General features: G+C 34.0%; 1 protein-coding gene across 1 annotated transcript; it reads left to right on the forward strand.

Moving 5' to 3' along the window:
* Window positions 1–1070: 1070 nt before the first annotated feature.
* LOC132182653 (BAG family molecular chaperone regulator 1) lies at window positions 1071–3637 on the forward strand. Its single transcript, XM_059595957.1, has 4 exons — window positions 1071–2018; window positions 2257–2513; window positions 2617–2763; window positions 2893–3637. Exons 1-4 carry the CDS (start codon window positions 1784–1786, stop codon window positions 3289–3291), a joined length of 1038 nt encoding a protein of 345 aa, XP_059451940.1. The 5' UTR covers window positions 1071–1783; the 3' UTR covers window positions 3292–3637.
* The last annotated feature ends 9270 nt before the right edge of the window (window positions 3638–12907 follow it).

A 12907-nucleotide genomic window follows, 5' to 3' on the forward strand; every position in this document is an offset into this window, starting at 1 on the left:
ATTAGTGCATCTAATTTTTGTAATGGACTAGACCATAATATCAAGTTGATAGGTCGGTTGCCAAAGAGCATTACGTATGAATTTGGATAACGGTAGATGTGATGTGAAAGTTTTTCACATTACTTCTTACTAGTAATTTAAATAATTAATTACTGTAGATTCCAATCCCTACGTGCGAAAGCCTTTAAGGTGAGTGAAAGCTTTGCATGTGGGCCGAGTGAAAGACTGACATGCGGCCTAGCTCTAAAGAAGAAAACAGAATAATTTTCTGCTGTAATTTTTTTAACAGTCTAGATTTAACTTTCTCTTTCATAAAAAATTAAAATTAAATTTAAGTCATTAAGAAAATTTATATATTGTTTGTTTGTTTTTTTTGTACTGTAATTTTCTTATTGAATTTATTGTTGGAGAGTCCACTCATTTTTCAGTATTTTAATCTATATAATATTTTCCTTATTTGCTTGAAAAAAGGACAAAAATAAACGACTGCCTAACTATACAACAACTACACAGACATTACTGAAATGAGATCCTTTCCATTTCTTTTGAAAAATAAAAGATTCGGTTAGTATAATTTAGAAGAGTAAAATAATCTTTTCAATTGAAAAGACCTTTACCCTCTTACTTTTTTTTTTTTTTTTTTAATTTTTTTAATTTTTTTATATTTTTTTTTGCCTATTCCTCTCCATTTCCTTTGAAATGGAGAGGATCCTTTTTGGGACAACACCGGGGTAATCGCCTTAATCAGCCCCGTGTCCGACTAACATCCATGTAATAAACAAGACAATGATTGCTCTACCTTTTATTCCCAAAATATCCTTTGCCTAATCACGTGTCAATGAAAGAGAGCCAGGCCTATTAACTTTTCGTTAAATCGGGAAGTACTTTGTACTCGCCTTGAGTTTGGTGAAAGAACCAAGTTTCCCCTTTCGTTTTTTAACCATTGAACAGAAGCTTTGGCGGCTTCCGTAGCTTCTTTCTCTTGCTTTTTGTATTATTATTATTATTTTTTTTTGTATTTTTTTTATAAACCAATAATTCACAAATAATTATAGTTATAAATATTTATATATTAAGGACACAGCAACTCAGTTAGCTGGCCACTCGTTTTAATATTCATTTTCATTTTCCTCTCTTCTTCCTCGAGTTTTCCAGAACAAGGAGGAGGAGGAGAGAAAGAGAGAGATTGTCGCACTTTCAAATTTGATTCTTTGGATTTTGATTTTCACATTGATTTTCCCGGCACGTTCTTGGGAAAAATCGCAGGTTTCAGTTTCCTGTGAATATTTTGTTTTTTTTTGGGGCAGGGGAAATCTATAGAGCTAGTTGACTACATTTTTGCTGAAGAGATCTATTATATAGCTTTGACAGGTTGTAGGTTTTTGGGTCGCCACCGGTTCTTTTCGCCGGGCCGTCGATCTTTGCGTGGTTTTCTTGAACTGTAAGATTGATGGGTTCGATTTTTTCTTGTTTGAGACGCCATTGATTGTGCGTAGAAAAAGAAAAAAAAAAGAAAAAGTTGAAGTTCCTCTCTCTTTCTTGTGAGACTTGGAATTGTGCTGTTCTCTCTCTCTCTCTACGCGTGTTTTTTGCTGGGATTAAAATCGTGTAATGCTGAGGTCAAAGGTTCCTAAAACGGGGTCTGACAACCTTGGTCTCATTTGGGTGTGTATGGTTTTCGACACAGATCGCCAGGAATCAAAGTTCTCGGAGATCTGAATTAATTAGCTCTTTGTACATTTTTTTGTTGTTGCACAAAACAAAAAAGAGGGGGAAGTTAAAGATGATGAGAATGAAGACCAAAACCACAGGGGTGGGACCAATGAATGGGAGCTCAGCTACCGGCGGTGCCGAGTCAGGAGGAACAGCTGAGTGGGAGCTACGGCCAGGAGGAATGTTGGTTCAGAAGCGAGAGGCCGGCTCCGATCGCATCTCGGCGCCGGCGCCGACAATCAGAGTTAGGGTGAAATATGGGTCAATCTACCACGAAATCAATATCAGTTCTCAAGCTACATTTGGTATATTTATATATTCAACTCCCTCAACTCTTTGTGTTTTATTTAATGACATTCTTAATTAGTATTGTTGTTATTATTGTTAGGATGGAATTGAATGAAGAAATTAAATTCTAAATTCTAACTCTCTTGCTCTGTGTTTCTCTGGTGTCTATTTAAGAACCCGATTGACATTGGAATTGTAATTGAATGAGGTTGTCCAATTATTAGTGATGGTTGTTTTTGTTTTTTGTTTTGGCAGGGGAATTGAAGAAATTGCTGTCGGGGCCGACAGGGTTGCACCATCAAGATCAAAAACTGATATACAAAGATAAAGAGAGGGATTCGAAAGCTTTCCTTGACACTTCTGGGGTGAAGGACCGGTCAAAGATTGTGCTTGTTGAGGACCCTCTTAGTCAAGAAAGACGATACCTTGAGATGAGACGAAATGCGAAAATGGAGAAGGCATCAAAACACATTTCAGAAATCAGCTTGGAGGTTGATAGGCTTGCTGGCCAGGTATTGTTTCAAGATATGAAAGAAGAGTTCTTTCAACTGTAGGGTTTTTTTTTTTTTTTTAATAATTCTTGGAAATTGATGATGTTTGATTGGGATTGGGTAGGTGTCGGCTCTGGAATCGATCGTTAATAAAGGTGGGAAAATCGCGGAAACAGATGTGCTCACTCTAATTGAGCTGCTGATGAGCCAGTTGCTTAAATTAGATGGAATTATGGTTGATGGAGATGTGAAATTGCAGAGGAAAATGCAGGTATGTTTTGATTTCTATTTACTTCATTTATTTCGCTGCATAATAATAGGTTCTTTCAGTTTTCATTCAAGTTTGTGCACAACTTGGAGCCGCATTGATTTATCCTAATTTTGATGCATCATCTTGAAGGTGAGGAGAGTGCAAAAGTGTGTTGAAACTTTAGACATGTTGAAGATCAAAAACTCCACGCCGACCAGCAATGGAGTTCAAAATCCAATGCAGCATCACCCAAGGCAATCAAACGGGGCAAGAAGTGCACCAATCCACGAGCAGCAACCGAAGTATTCCAACGGGCATAGACTGACACCAATTCAAGAGCAGCAGCAGCAGCAACCGCGGCAGTCGCTCGGGCATTTGCCAATCAATCAGCAGCAGCAGCAGCAATCGAGGCATTCGACATCGGGGGTGGTTGTAACAACCAAATGGGAGACGTTTGATTCCGCCCCGGCATTAGCTCCACACCCTTCGACATCCACATCCTCCACAGCACAACCAAAGTTCAATTGGGAATTCTTCGAGTTCGAGTAAGCCGTATGCCACGGATTTGTTTTTGTTTGTGTGGACATGATTTGGGATTGTCTTTACTTGGTTTGTTGTCCTTACTCCATTCTTTTCTGTATCTAGATTTTGTTGAGCACCCCCTTTAGTCTGTTCTTGGGTTCACCAGAAATAAAATGGGGTCAGTACCATAGTGATAATTATTACAGATTTGTTGTTCTCTTATTCTGTTCTCCTTCACCTCATTTCTCACCTGTACGGTTCTGTATCCATTTACTTGTAGATTTGTTGCTTTCATGTTAGGCTATAAGACTTTCAGATGAAGGAGAGGTGTATTTTTTATTTCTGTAATCCCATTTGGACAACCTTCACCATCTGTCTCTCTCTCATTAATTGTTCCTGTTTGATGTCTGTTTCCATATCAAATAGTGCTGGTGGTTCCAAGCCAAAAACAAAACAAAAAAGAAAAAGAAAAAGAAAAAGAAAAAGAAGAAAGAGAACCAACCAAATAGGGTAGTTGAGAGAAATTATGAGCCTTCATTCCTTGCTTGGGGGATGGGGCTACAAGGTGCCAAAAAGTGAGGCATCATCGATGAAGGGGAGATTTAGGTAATCAAAGTAACTAACCCTGCCAATGATAGGTAGAAAAGCACCAGTAAAGTGGGGGGGATGAAATGATAACAGTAGATTAGTTTAACAACTTGGAAGGAAATGTTATCTGGAATATGATTAACTTTTTTACACATTTCCGAATTCAGAAAGAAGTCCTCTTTTTTCCTCCAAGCAGAGTTGGGGGCTATAATGCCTTAGGATACATAATAAATAGGCAGGACCATATTGAAGATTGTGAATGAGAATATTCGATCTTGCTACCTTTTACTTTATAGTAATGTCAACATTTTAAGCCAGCTAATGTAAGGATAGAGATTGATAATGATGTGATTGGCAATAGCCATGTATCAGTATCAACCCTGTCCAAGACTGCTGGCCAAACCCAACAATAAGCCACCCTTTCCAAACACATCCTCTAAGAGCTACCTGTATTTTCCCTTCTTTTCTTTTTTTCCTTACAAGCATCTCACAAATTCAAACTAACAAATGCATCTCACATGCCTAAACAGCGAGCCAAACAGTGCCTTGGTATCACTTTAAAAGGATAGTGCACGAGAAAGCAGAGGCCAAGAATAGGTGGCTGAGAAGAAGCTTTTTTGTTTAAGATGGTTCCTTTTGTTCTAGTGGCAAATAAAGTTATTTATTCTAGCTTGGCTTACTCCCACTTGGTTTGGTAGGGTAGTCGGTTTTGGTGTTGAATCCCGCAATAGAAAGCACTTGAAATTATTTCTACACCACCAGCTAGCGAACTCGCTAGTGCTTTTAGTAGGGTTGGATTAGACAATGGCTAAATTGACTTGAGAAAACGCTTGCGGTCTTCCTGTTTAGGCCCCTCCTATCATTGGTTCTTAGTTCGTAAGTGCTACTATGGTTATGTTCAGGCAGGGAAGTCTTTGGTCAACTTCGACTCAATTGATTTTGAGGTCTAAGGCGACAAATTTAAGTGGGATTTATTTATTTATTTTGTATTTAAATATTATCTAGTTTATATTTTTTTTATTTAAAAATCATTTTTATTGCTTCTTGCTCTTAATTTTTTTTCCAAACATGTAGAATTATCTCTACTACAAGGAGTTTAGTTTCAACAAATGACATATTTTGTGTAGAATTTAATTTCTACAAAACGAAAATTTACTTTATTTTAAACATTATTGAAAATGAACAAACTCAGTTAATATATTAGTTTTATGTTCACGCAAATGTACTCTAAAGTTTCAATATCTTAATTGAGTCTTAATTAAAGAGCATTGACTAACTATTTTACCATAATTGGGGACTTAAAATATTTTTCTTGTTGAACAAAATTTAATTAAACTATTAATAATTGGAGATATTGCGCTTACTTTGCCAAAAGGCCCAAATGGAGATGAAGGTAACAATCTTCTACCTACCTATCCAGTAAAAATGTCGGTAGAAAGGTCTCAGAAAGAATTGTGCATTTTGATAATCATAATCTTGGAAAGCAAACCACAATTACTAAGAAATTGCATCCGAAGAATACAAAACAATCCATGACAACTTCTGAAAGGATGACTTGTGTGTAATTTTACTATCCCAAAGTGTCGTAGTAAAACACAAAAGCACACGTTTCATTTAAGTACTACAACTTAAATGGAAATCATGCTCAAACATGATTTTATATTATTTTTTCTAATTTAAAAGGTAGAGGGGGCGATCAGAGGAGCCCTCAAACCCAATTGGGTCAAACCTGACTCAGCTTCATCAAGACATCAGTGAGGACTCAATGTGATCTACGCTAATTAGTTATGAGGATTCTTATTATGAGAGTCGGACCTATGTCTTAGTGTTTACCGAACCACATAAAAATTGTCATTAAACCACTGAACCACCGTTCTTAATCTTAATTAATGGATGCTCCGACATGATTTGAGATGTAACTTGTATTAGGATCGTTAAAATGAAAGAACAAAGGTGAATATAAAATATATAGGGGGGCACTTTTTATCTTATTAGTTGGCAACTCAACAAAGAGATTCCTTGACCCTCTTTTTTAAATAGTCCTAACCATAAAGGAAAAACCCTAGGCCTAGGGGTATTTTGCCTATAATTACAACTCAAGGTGTTTATTATTTAGGCTAGTACAAACCCATAACTCTATGAGTGTGTGGGGCACTTGCAGAGTTAAAACTCTTAAGATTCTCTCACTTGGCCCATGCACCCATGAAAACAAAACAATACTTTGATTTTATTTTGAAAATAAGTTTCATATGGGTTGACAACAAGAAAACCATAAGCATGCACATTTTATTGTAGAAAACCTTCCTATCCCAAAATACATCATATGAGTTCCACATTTTATTTGTTATATGATCAATAAAATTCCTTCTATGTACTACAATATTTGTAATTTCATTTAGACATCAAGGCTAAGTAATACTTTGTTAAAATATATTAGATCTCTAAATTCCATACCGCCCTAAGCCTTAAAATATCCCATTTCCTCTCAACTAATTCAGTAGATCTCTGACTCTTTTTCCCAATATGCTTACCAAAACTTTTACATGATCGAATTAATTTCTTTGCACAGTAGTCGGGAATTGGAAAACACTCATATAATATGTAAGGATTGCATGGATCACTGCTTTCAAGAAAATCTCATTTCCTGCTTGTGGGATGAGCTTTAAAAAAAATAATGCTACTCCTTTTTCTTTTCCATTTTCTTTCTTCTAATTTATTTTATTATTATTATTATTTATTTTTTATCTTTTGAGTTTTTGTCTTGACAAGTGTATTTTCGTATTCTACATTTTACTTTCACCTAATGGATAATTGCCTTTTCGTAATAGCATGGCATGGAAATATATATTGGGTCATTAATAGTGCCTTATTGGGCTTGACGCCGGATGGGCTTTATGTCCCAAAGAGCTTATTGGTCAACTTCCAACTAGCATTAAATCCCTAACATTTATTTATTTTAATTTAATTTGTGGCCAATCTTGGGAATTATTTTGTTTTCTAAATCATCTAATCCACACAAAGAAGATTTAGATTTTTGCATTTATAGAAGAAATTATTTGACTGACTAATACATAGTATTGATAATTCTCCCCACCCAAATATTTTTTCCCATGGATTAAACCTTAAATTTCCCTTATGATGGGAAGAGGGACAATTCTACAAGTCTCGACTCTCAAAAAAAAAAAAAAAAAAGGGCTTTTAAAATCATAATTTGATAAAAATTTAATAGTAATCAATTAAAAGCACATCATTCTTAAAGGGGTACAAAAGAGATTTCCAGCATTACTCTGAGGAAAGATACTGGCCCTTCTCTAAAGAATATATAGGGCCTGTTTGAAATTACGTTTGAAAAGTCTAAAAATGCTTTTAACACTCAAAAAGCCCGCTTGAAAAAAAAAGTATTCATTTGGTAAAAAAATTCAAAGCGTTTTTAATGGTCCAAAAGCCTAAAAATAGCCGAAAAACACTTTTGGCAAAAGCTTAAAAATAAAACTTTTGCCCAAAAACTCTTTTTGACTTAAAAGCTCTATTTTTTAAATGCAATTCCAAACAGGTTCGTAATGGGTTAAATCCTGAAGATGTGATCTAAATTCATCTTGAATTGCCCTCACATTTGAAAAGGGCCATATTTGCAGCAATCAATTTCCAAATCCAGCAACAAGTAATCAGATTCGTGTTTTTTGGGGCCCATTTTCATAGCCCATAAAGGCTAACGATACCAGCAAACTAACCCAATCTTTTAGTTTTAAAGTTGACATGGTTGGGTTATGAGTTTTGTGCAAGGCTCACTAAGACCCATTCATTTGAGATTTTTTTTTTTTCTTTAATGATTATTTGAGGCCCATCTACTCTAATTTATATGTAGAAAAGAATAAAAAGTATAATGTAATTTCCAGTCTCAAAAGTATTGGTTTATTTTTTTTTTATTTTTTATTTTATTTTAAGTCTAGAGAACCAAACTAATTCTTGCTTTTCTATTCAAATAAATTCCAGAATAACTTCTCTTATTATTTTCCTATGCTATTTAGATATTGTTTCGAATAAATGCTTAAAGAAAGAGAGATGGAAATATTAAAATAATGTAAAAAAGGAACCATAAGTACATACTCTAAATCTAGAGTAGCACTTTTGCTTTCTTGGGTGTTCGCTTTGTTTAGAAAACACCAAACAAGAGTCTATTTCAAGTGATTTTTTAAGAGTTTTCAAGGGGTAGTTTAATCGGCTGGAGATCACGCCTTATAAAGCGGTGGTTACTAGTTTAAATCTCCTATCTCCCGTCCTGTGTGGACATGTTAGAAAAAAAAAAAGGTGATTTTTTAAGAGTTTTTCCTACATTTGCGAAATGGAATATATTTTTTAAGAATGATATCTAATAATGTTATCTTCCATGCGAACTTGATTTGAGTTATATCCTTATCACCAGAGAATGTGCTTAGCTTGACCTTATCATGCCTGAGATGGTCTGGGTGGAGATATCTCTAACATTTTTATACCTCTTTCTCTTATCCATTTAACCACCCATCACGTGAAAAAGGATTAATGCAAATCTACATTTTTCTTTTTAGTGCTCAAGTACCATTAATTACCAAAAGTAAATAATTATTAAACCTTCTTTTTCTTTTTCATAAACGTGTATAGCCTTTAACACATGCCTTGAAAGAAAACTTAATTAGGATTCACCACCATATGATATAATTGTTGTGCCAATTAATTCATCCCAACTTTCTAATTATTTCTAAATATTGGCTAAAAAGCACGAGCTTTTAAGATAAATGAGAACAAATAAGAATACAAGATAAGCATCAATATTTTGGTACGTCTAAAATAGAATAGTATAAGGTTGGTCTGGCCGCAATAACTTTTATTCTCAACTTTCCTTCTAATTTCTTTACCCCCCAAAAAAAAAAAAAAAAAAAAAAAAAACCCTTTTCTGAAATTGGGAGATCGATCGATAGTGGGACACTCCTTAGGAGAAGTAGATGAGAAGTAAGCAGTGACGAAAGCAACTTGCAACGTGCATGCGCATGAAGGGATTTCCCTTATCGAAAAGGCAGGTTTGACTATGTTCCCCCAATCTCAATGCAATTTTAACTCGACTCCGAGTAAAAACATTATAGTAAACCGGAATAGTTACCTTATTTTCTACTAATTAATCTCACTACAATCGAACTCTAATCATCTTCTTGTTTGACATATAACAAGTTTAGAAAAGACAAAAACAAAAACAAAAAATACTCTCGTTAATCGAAACCATCATTTGCATTTGGATCCATCAAAGCATATCCTACGAGATATGCTCAAGTATATGTATATTTTACAAGTAGTTGCATTCATCTCCCGAGAGAGAAAACAAACAAAGAAATTTGACTTTAATTATGTGGATATATTGCATGCATGAACCGCTCGAATGAAAGCATCAATGGTGTTGTTATATGTAGCTCGAGATCTTGTGTTCGAGTTCGGACTAGTTTTAGGGAAGCTTCACGTTTTTTCTTTAAAAAAAGAAAAGAAAAAAGAAAAGAAAATAATGGTGGGCTTATAATAAACGCAATGTGAAAGTGTTTGGGGGAAAGGGGGGTTGATGGTTAATATTCCATTTTCCCTCTCACAAATCACAATCAAAAGCTGACACGGAATCGTGTCCCATGGTCTCACGAATACATGACGAACGAGCCTAGATCTCGGAACCGCATTTGGTTCGGTGCCCGAGCCTACTACGCCAATCCGTACGTTTCCTTGTCTCCGTAGGAGGGTACCACTCGCTCTGTTGTTGCCATTATTCCTGTAACATTTATAAATGTCATTATCCTCGTGAATTCTCTTATCCTTTCTATATATACATATATTCTTTTATTTTTTTATTTTTTTTAATTTCTCAGTAGTGGCCATGCTTTTCAAAGTCACCCCTCTCGGCCATATCACTCAAATCCTTTCGGTATATTTGCTTTGCGCCTGCGAATCAATATATAGTGCTTTCTTATAAGGATTAAAGATGATCAATATATCTTCTAACCATCCATTAAATTACTATCACAATGCGTCAATGCCCCATGTTTTCCCACTTCAATAATTATATTAAATTTGGAAATAATCTTGTCTAAATTCTATGTATCTTATTTATGTTTCCCTTTAATTTCAACCCATGCATTAATGTTCATCAACTATCTAATCAACCTTAACTTATCCCATGTAAGTACTCCTGCTAATGATGTACAAATCAACGGACATAAGCATGCTTCCATGCGTGGTCCTTGGGATGCTTACTTCAGTAATTATGGGGTTCAAAAAATTAATTAAGTTCTAAGTGAAAATGATTGACGCATATAGTTTGGCATGCTTGAAAAACTCGTTAAGAGTGTTCTTTGTGATCATCATTCACGAGGAGGAGTGCAGATTAATATATGTGAGGGGATTAAGTCAAACCTATAGTTTTCAGTTCATGGCCCCTTTTTTCAAGAGAGCTGGCCCTGCGCGTGCTTGCTTGAGAACATGCTGGTCTTCATCTTCCTCGTTCTTGGTGTTAGGTCTAATTTTTAAGGTACAAAAATGTGCTTATTTACTGGCGGTGTTTGCCAAGAGGTTGGACCGGGCCTCTTCTTCAATACCAAAAAAAAAAAATACCTTCACTTTAAAATTAATTCTAATATTCTTATTTTCTATATCACATCAATAATTTTTTATTATTATTATTATGCAAATAAAAAAATCACAACAAAACAAATTTTTTATATTTTTCCATATAAAATATATATATATTTTTTTCACTCTTTCCTACAAAACATTTTCACTAAAACCAATCAAACACATATTCCTAAAAAGGTACTATAGTACCGGCCCTGGGTCCAGTCTCTTGGCAAACACAGCCACTATTTTTGGGATGATCCGTCTTGTACTTGTTCAACGTAAGGTGGTCCTCAATCCTCATCTTCCTCGTTCTTTGAATAAATAATTACATAAAAGATTGGAACATCCTTAACTTATACGCTTCACTTTTTAAACCCTTACATGTGAAGTATATATTACCATAACAAAAACTATAGTTAATTAATGTTCAATAACTAGGGTTTCACTAGTCTACCTGAGCTTGATAGGGTTATGAGTCTTGGATTGTAACTATAAAAACTTGTTTTAGGGTTTAGGGTTTGAACAAACTAGATAATTAACTAAGATTGAACACCCTTAATTAACTTATACTCTTCACTTTTTAAAACCTTACAAAAGTGAAGTATTAGCATAAGAAAAACTCTAGTTAAGATTCAATAACTAGGGTTTTGCTAGTGTACATTAATTTGATAGGGTTATGATTCTTGTGAAAGCTAACTTTTATATGGTTATTCATTCTTCAACCCAGTTTATAAAATTGCCATCCATGTATGTTTCTCACATTCTAAGAAATACATAATCGGGTTGGAAAAAAATTCTTCCAACCTCGCTTAGAGAAAATTTATGTCGGTTTATTAACATAAAAAACTATTTCCGATACATAAATGATTGAAAGAAGTGAAGATAGAGATGGTAAACTCTTTCACATTACTTTGCTGAGACAAATCACCACTCCAAGTCTCCAAATCGGCAAAATCTTTCAAAAGTTGTGTTAATTTATGATATATATTTTGTTGAGAAACAAAAACTTTCTTGGGAGAATATATTCACATTTGCTTTTCTCTCTAAAGTCCTTGTAACCCTTTTTCTGTGTTTCAATCTAATTTTGCTTTGAATCTTAGATGCATATATAGGAACTTTCGGTAATTTGCGTCTTCTTGGTACGGCTTTAACCGGACACAAGATAAGTATTTATTATCATTTCGCAGAACGTCGGCGCGTGACATTGGAAGCTTCTGTAGAGAAATATTGTGGGTGGGTGAGGCGCATCAGATTCTGGTCGTATTTTGTGGGCTGTGCTTTTCGTCGTAAGCGTGGACCCCAACAAGAATCTTGATCGTGAGAATAATCGTCGTTTCTAACACGTGTCACCTCCTAATTACCCTAAACATCTAATCGCACACGATCTAAAGCCCCCCGTGTCATTTCCAGTTTCACTGCGTAGTGACGACGCAGAAACATAATAGGTGCTGTACACCTTTTTTCTTTTTTTAATTCTTAACTTGTTGACGTTTTTTTTTTTTTTTTTTTAAATGATAATGTGTCTCAAACTTTTAATTAGGATAACATTCTATCTTTAAACTATTAAAAAAATTGACAATGTTCCTTAATGACGAAAACCCACTTAATAAAGTTGAAAAAAATAAAAAACCAGGATGTAAATTTTTTTCATTTTCAAATTTAATAGAGTAATTTTATCTTATAAAAAAAAAAAAGGATCATTTATGTCTTTTTACTAATCTTATGAGGTATATTGAGATGGTAGTTCGAGAGACATCGTTGTTTGGAGGAATTTCTATCAATCTAGTTTATAAAAATGACATGTGTCAATTTTTTTAATAATATGTGAGATACACATGTGTTTTTAATAAAATTTATTTCAATTTTGTCAATGATATTAAAAAAGCATGTGCTTTTCATATGTTAAAAAAAAAAATACCAATTAAAAGCAAAAGCTTTTTTTTTTTTTTAATATTATTTTGGTTGTTGGAGTGACATTTTGGTAAATCTCTCACATGAAATCAAAGTGAGTGAGTTTCATGACAATTACATTTATTAATAAAAAATAATATTTAGTTAAGTGGAGAAATATTTAGAGAGTTTGATACTTAGTAATTTCAAAAAAGTAGCTAGTTAAATAAATAAAAAAAAGTACATTTTCAAAGTTCAATTTAAAAAAATATTAAAGAGCTTAATGGGAATGCACTTACTTCTTCTTGGTTCTAAAGTGCTTTGTGATAAAATATTTATTTTATGGATTAATTTCATGGATATATATATCATTTTATTTTATTTTATTGTGAGGAAGAAAGCACAATTGTTCTCTCGCATGTGCCATATGTAGACTTTTATCTTCGAATTTATTCCTTTTTTTTTTTTTAATTTTTTATTTTATAGCTAAGCGTTGACATTTTTATTTTTTATTATTTTTTTTGGGTTAGTAAGTGAGTTG

The sequence above is a fragment of the Corylus avellana genome, chromosome ca5 (genome assembly GCF_901000735.1).
Source record: "Corylus avellana chromosome ca5, CavTom2PMs-1.0".
Classification (NCBI taxonomy): Eukaryota; Viridiplantae; Streptophyta; class Magnoliopsida; order Fagales; family Betulaceae; genus Corylus; species Corylus avellana.

Coding starts and splice junctions, on each gene's coding strand:
- LOC132182653 (XM_059595957.1), top strand. CDS start 1,784: ATGATGAGAATGAAGACCAAAACCACAGGGGTGGGACCAATGAATGGG. Junction 2,019..2,256: donor CAGTTCTCAAGCTACATTTG/GTATATTTATAT, acceptor TTGTTTTGGCAG/GGGAATTGAAGAAATTGCTG. Junction 2,514..2,616: donor TTGATAGGCTTGCTGGCCAG/GTATTGTTTCAA, acceptor GGGATTGGGTAG/GTGTCGGCTCTGGAATCGAT.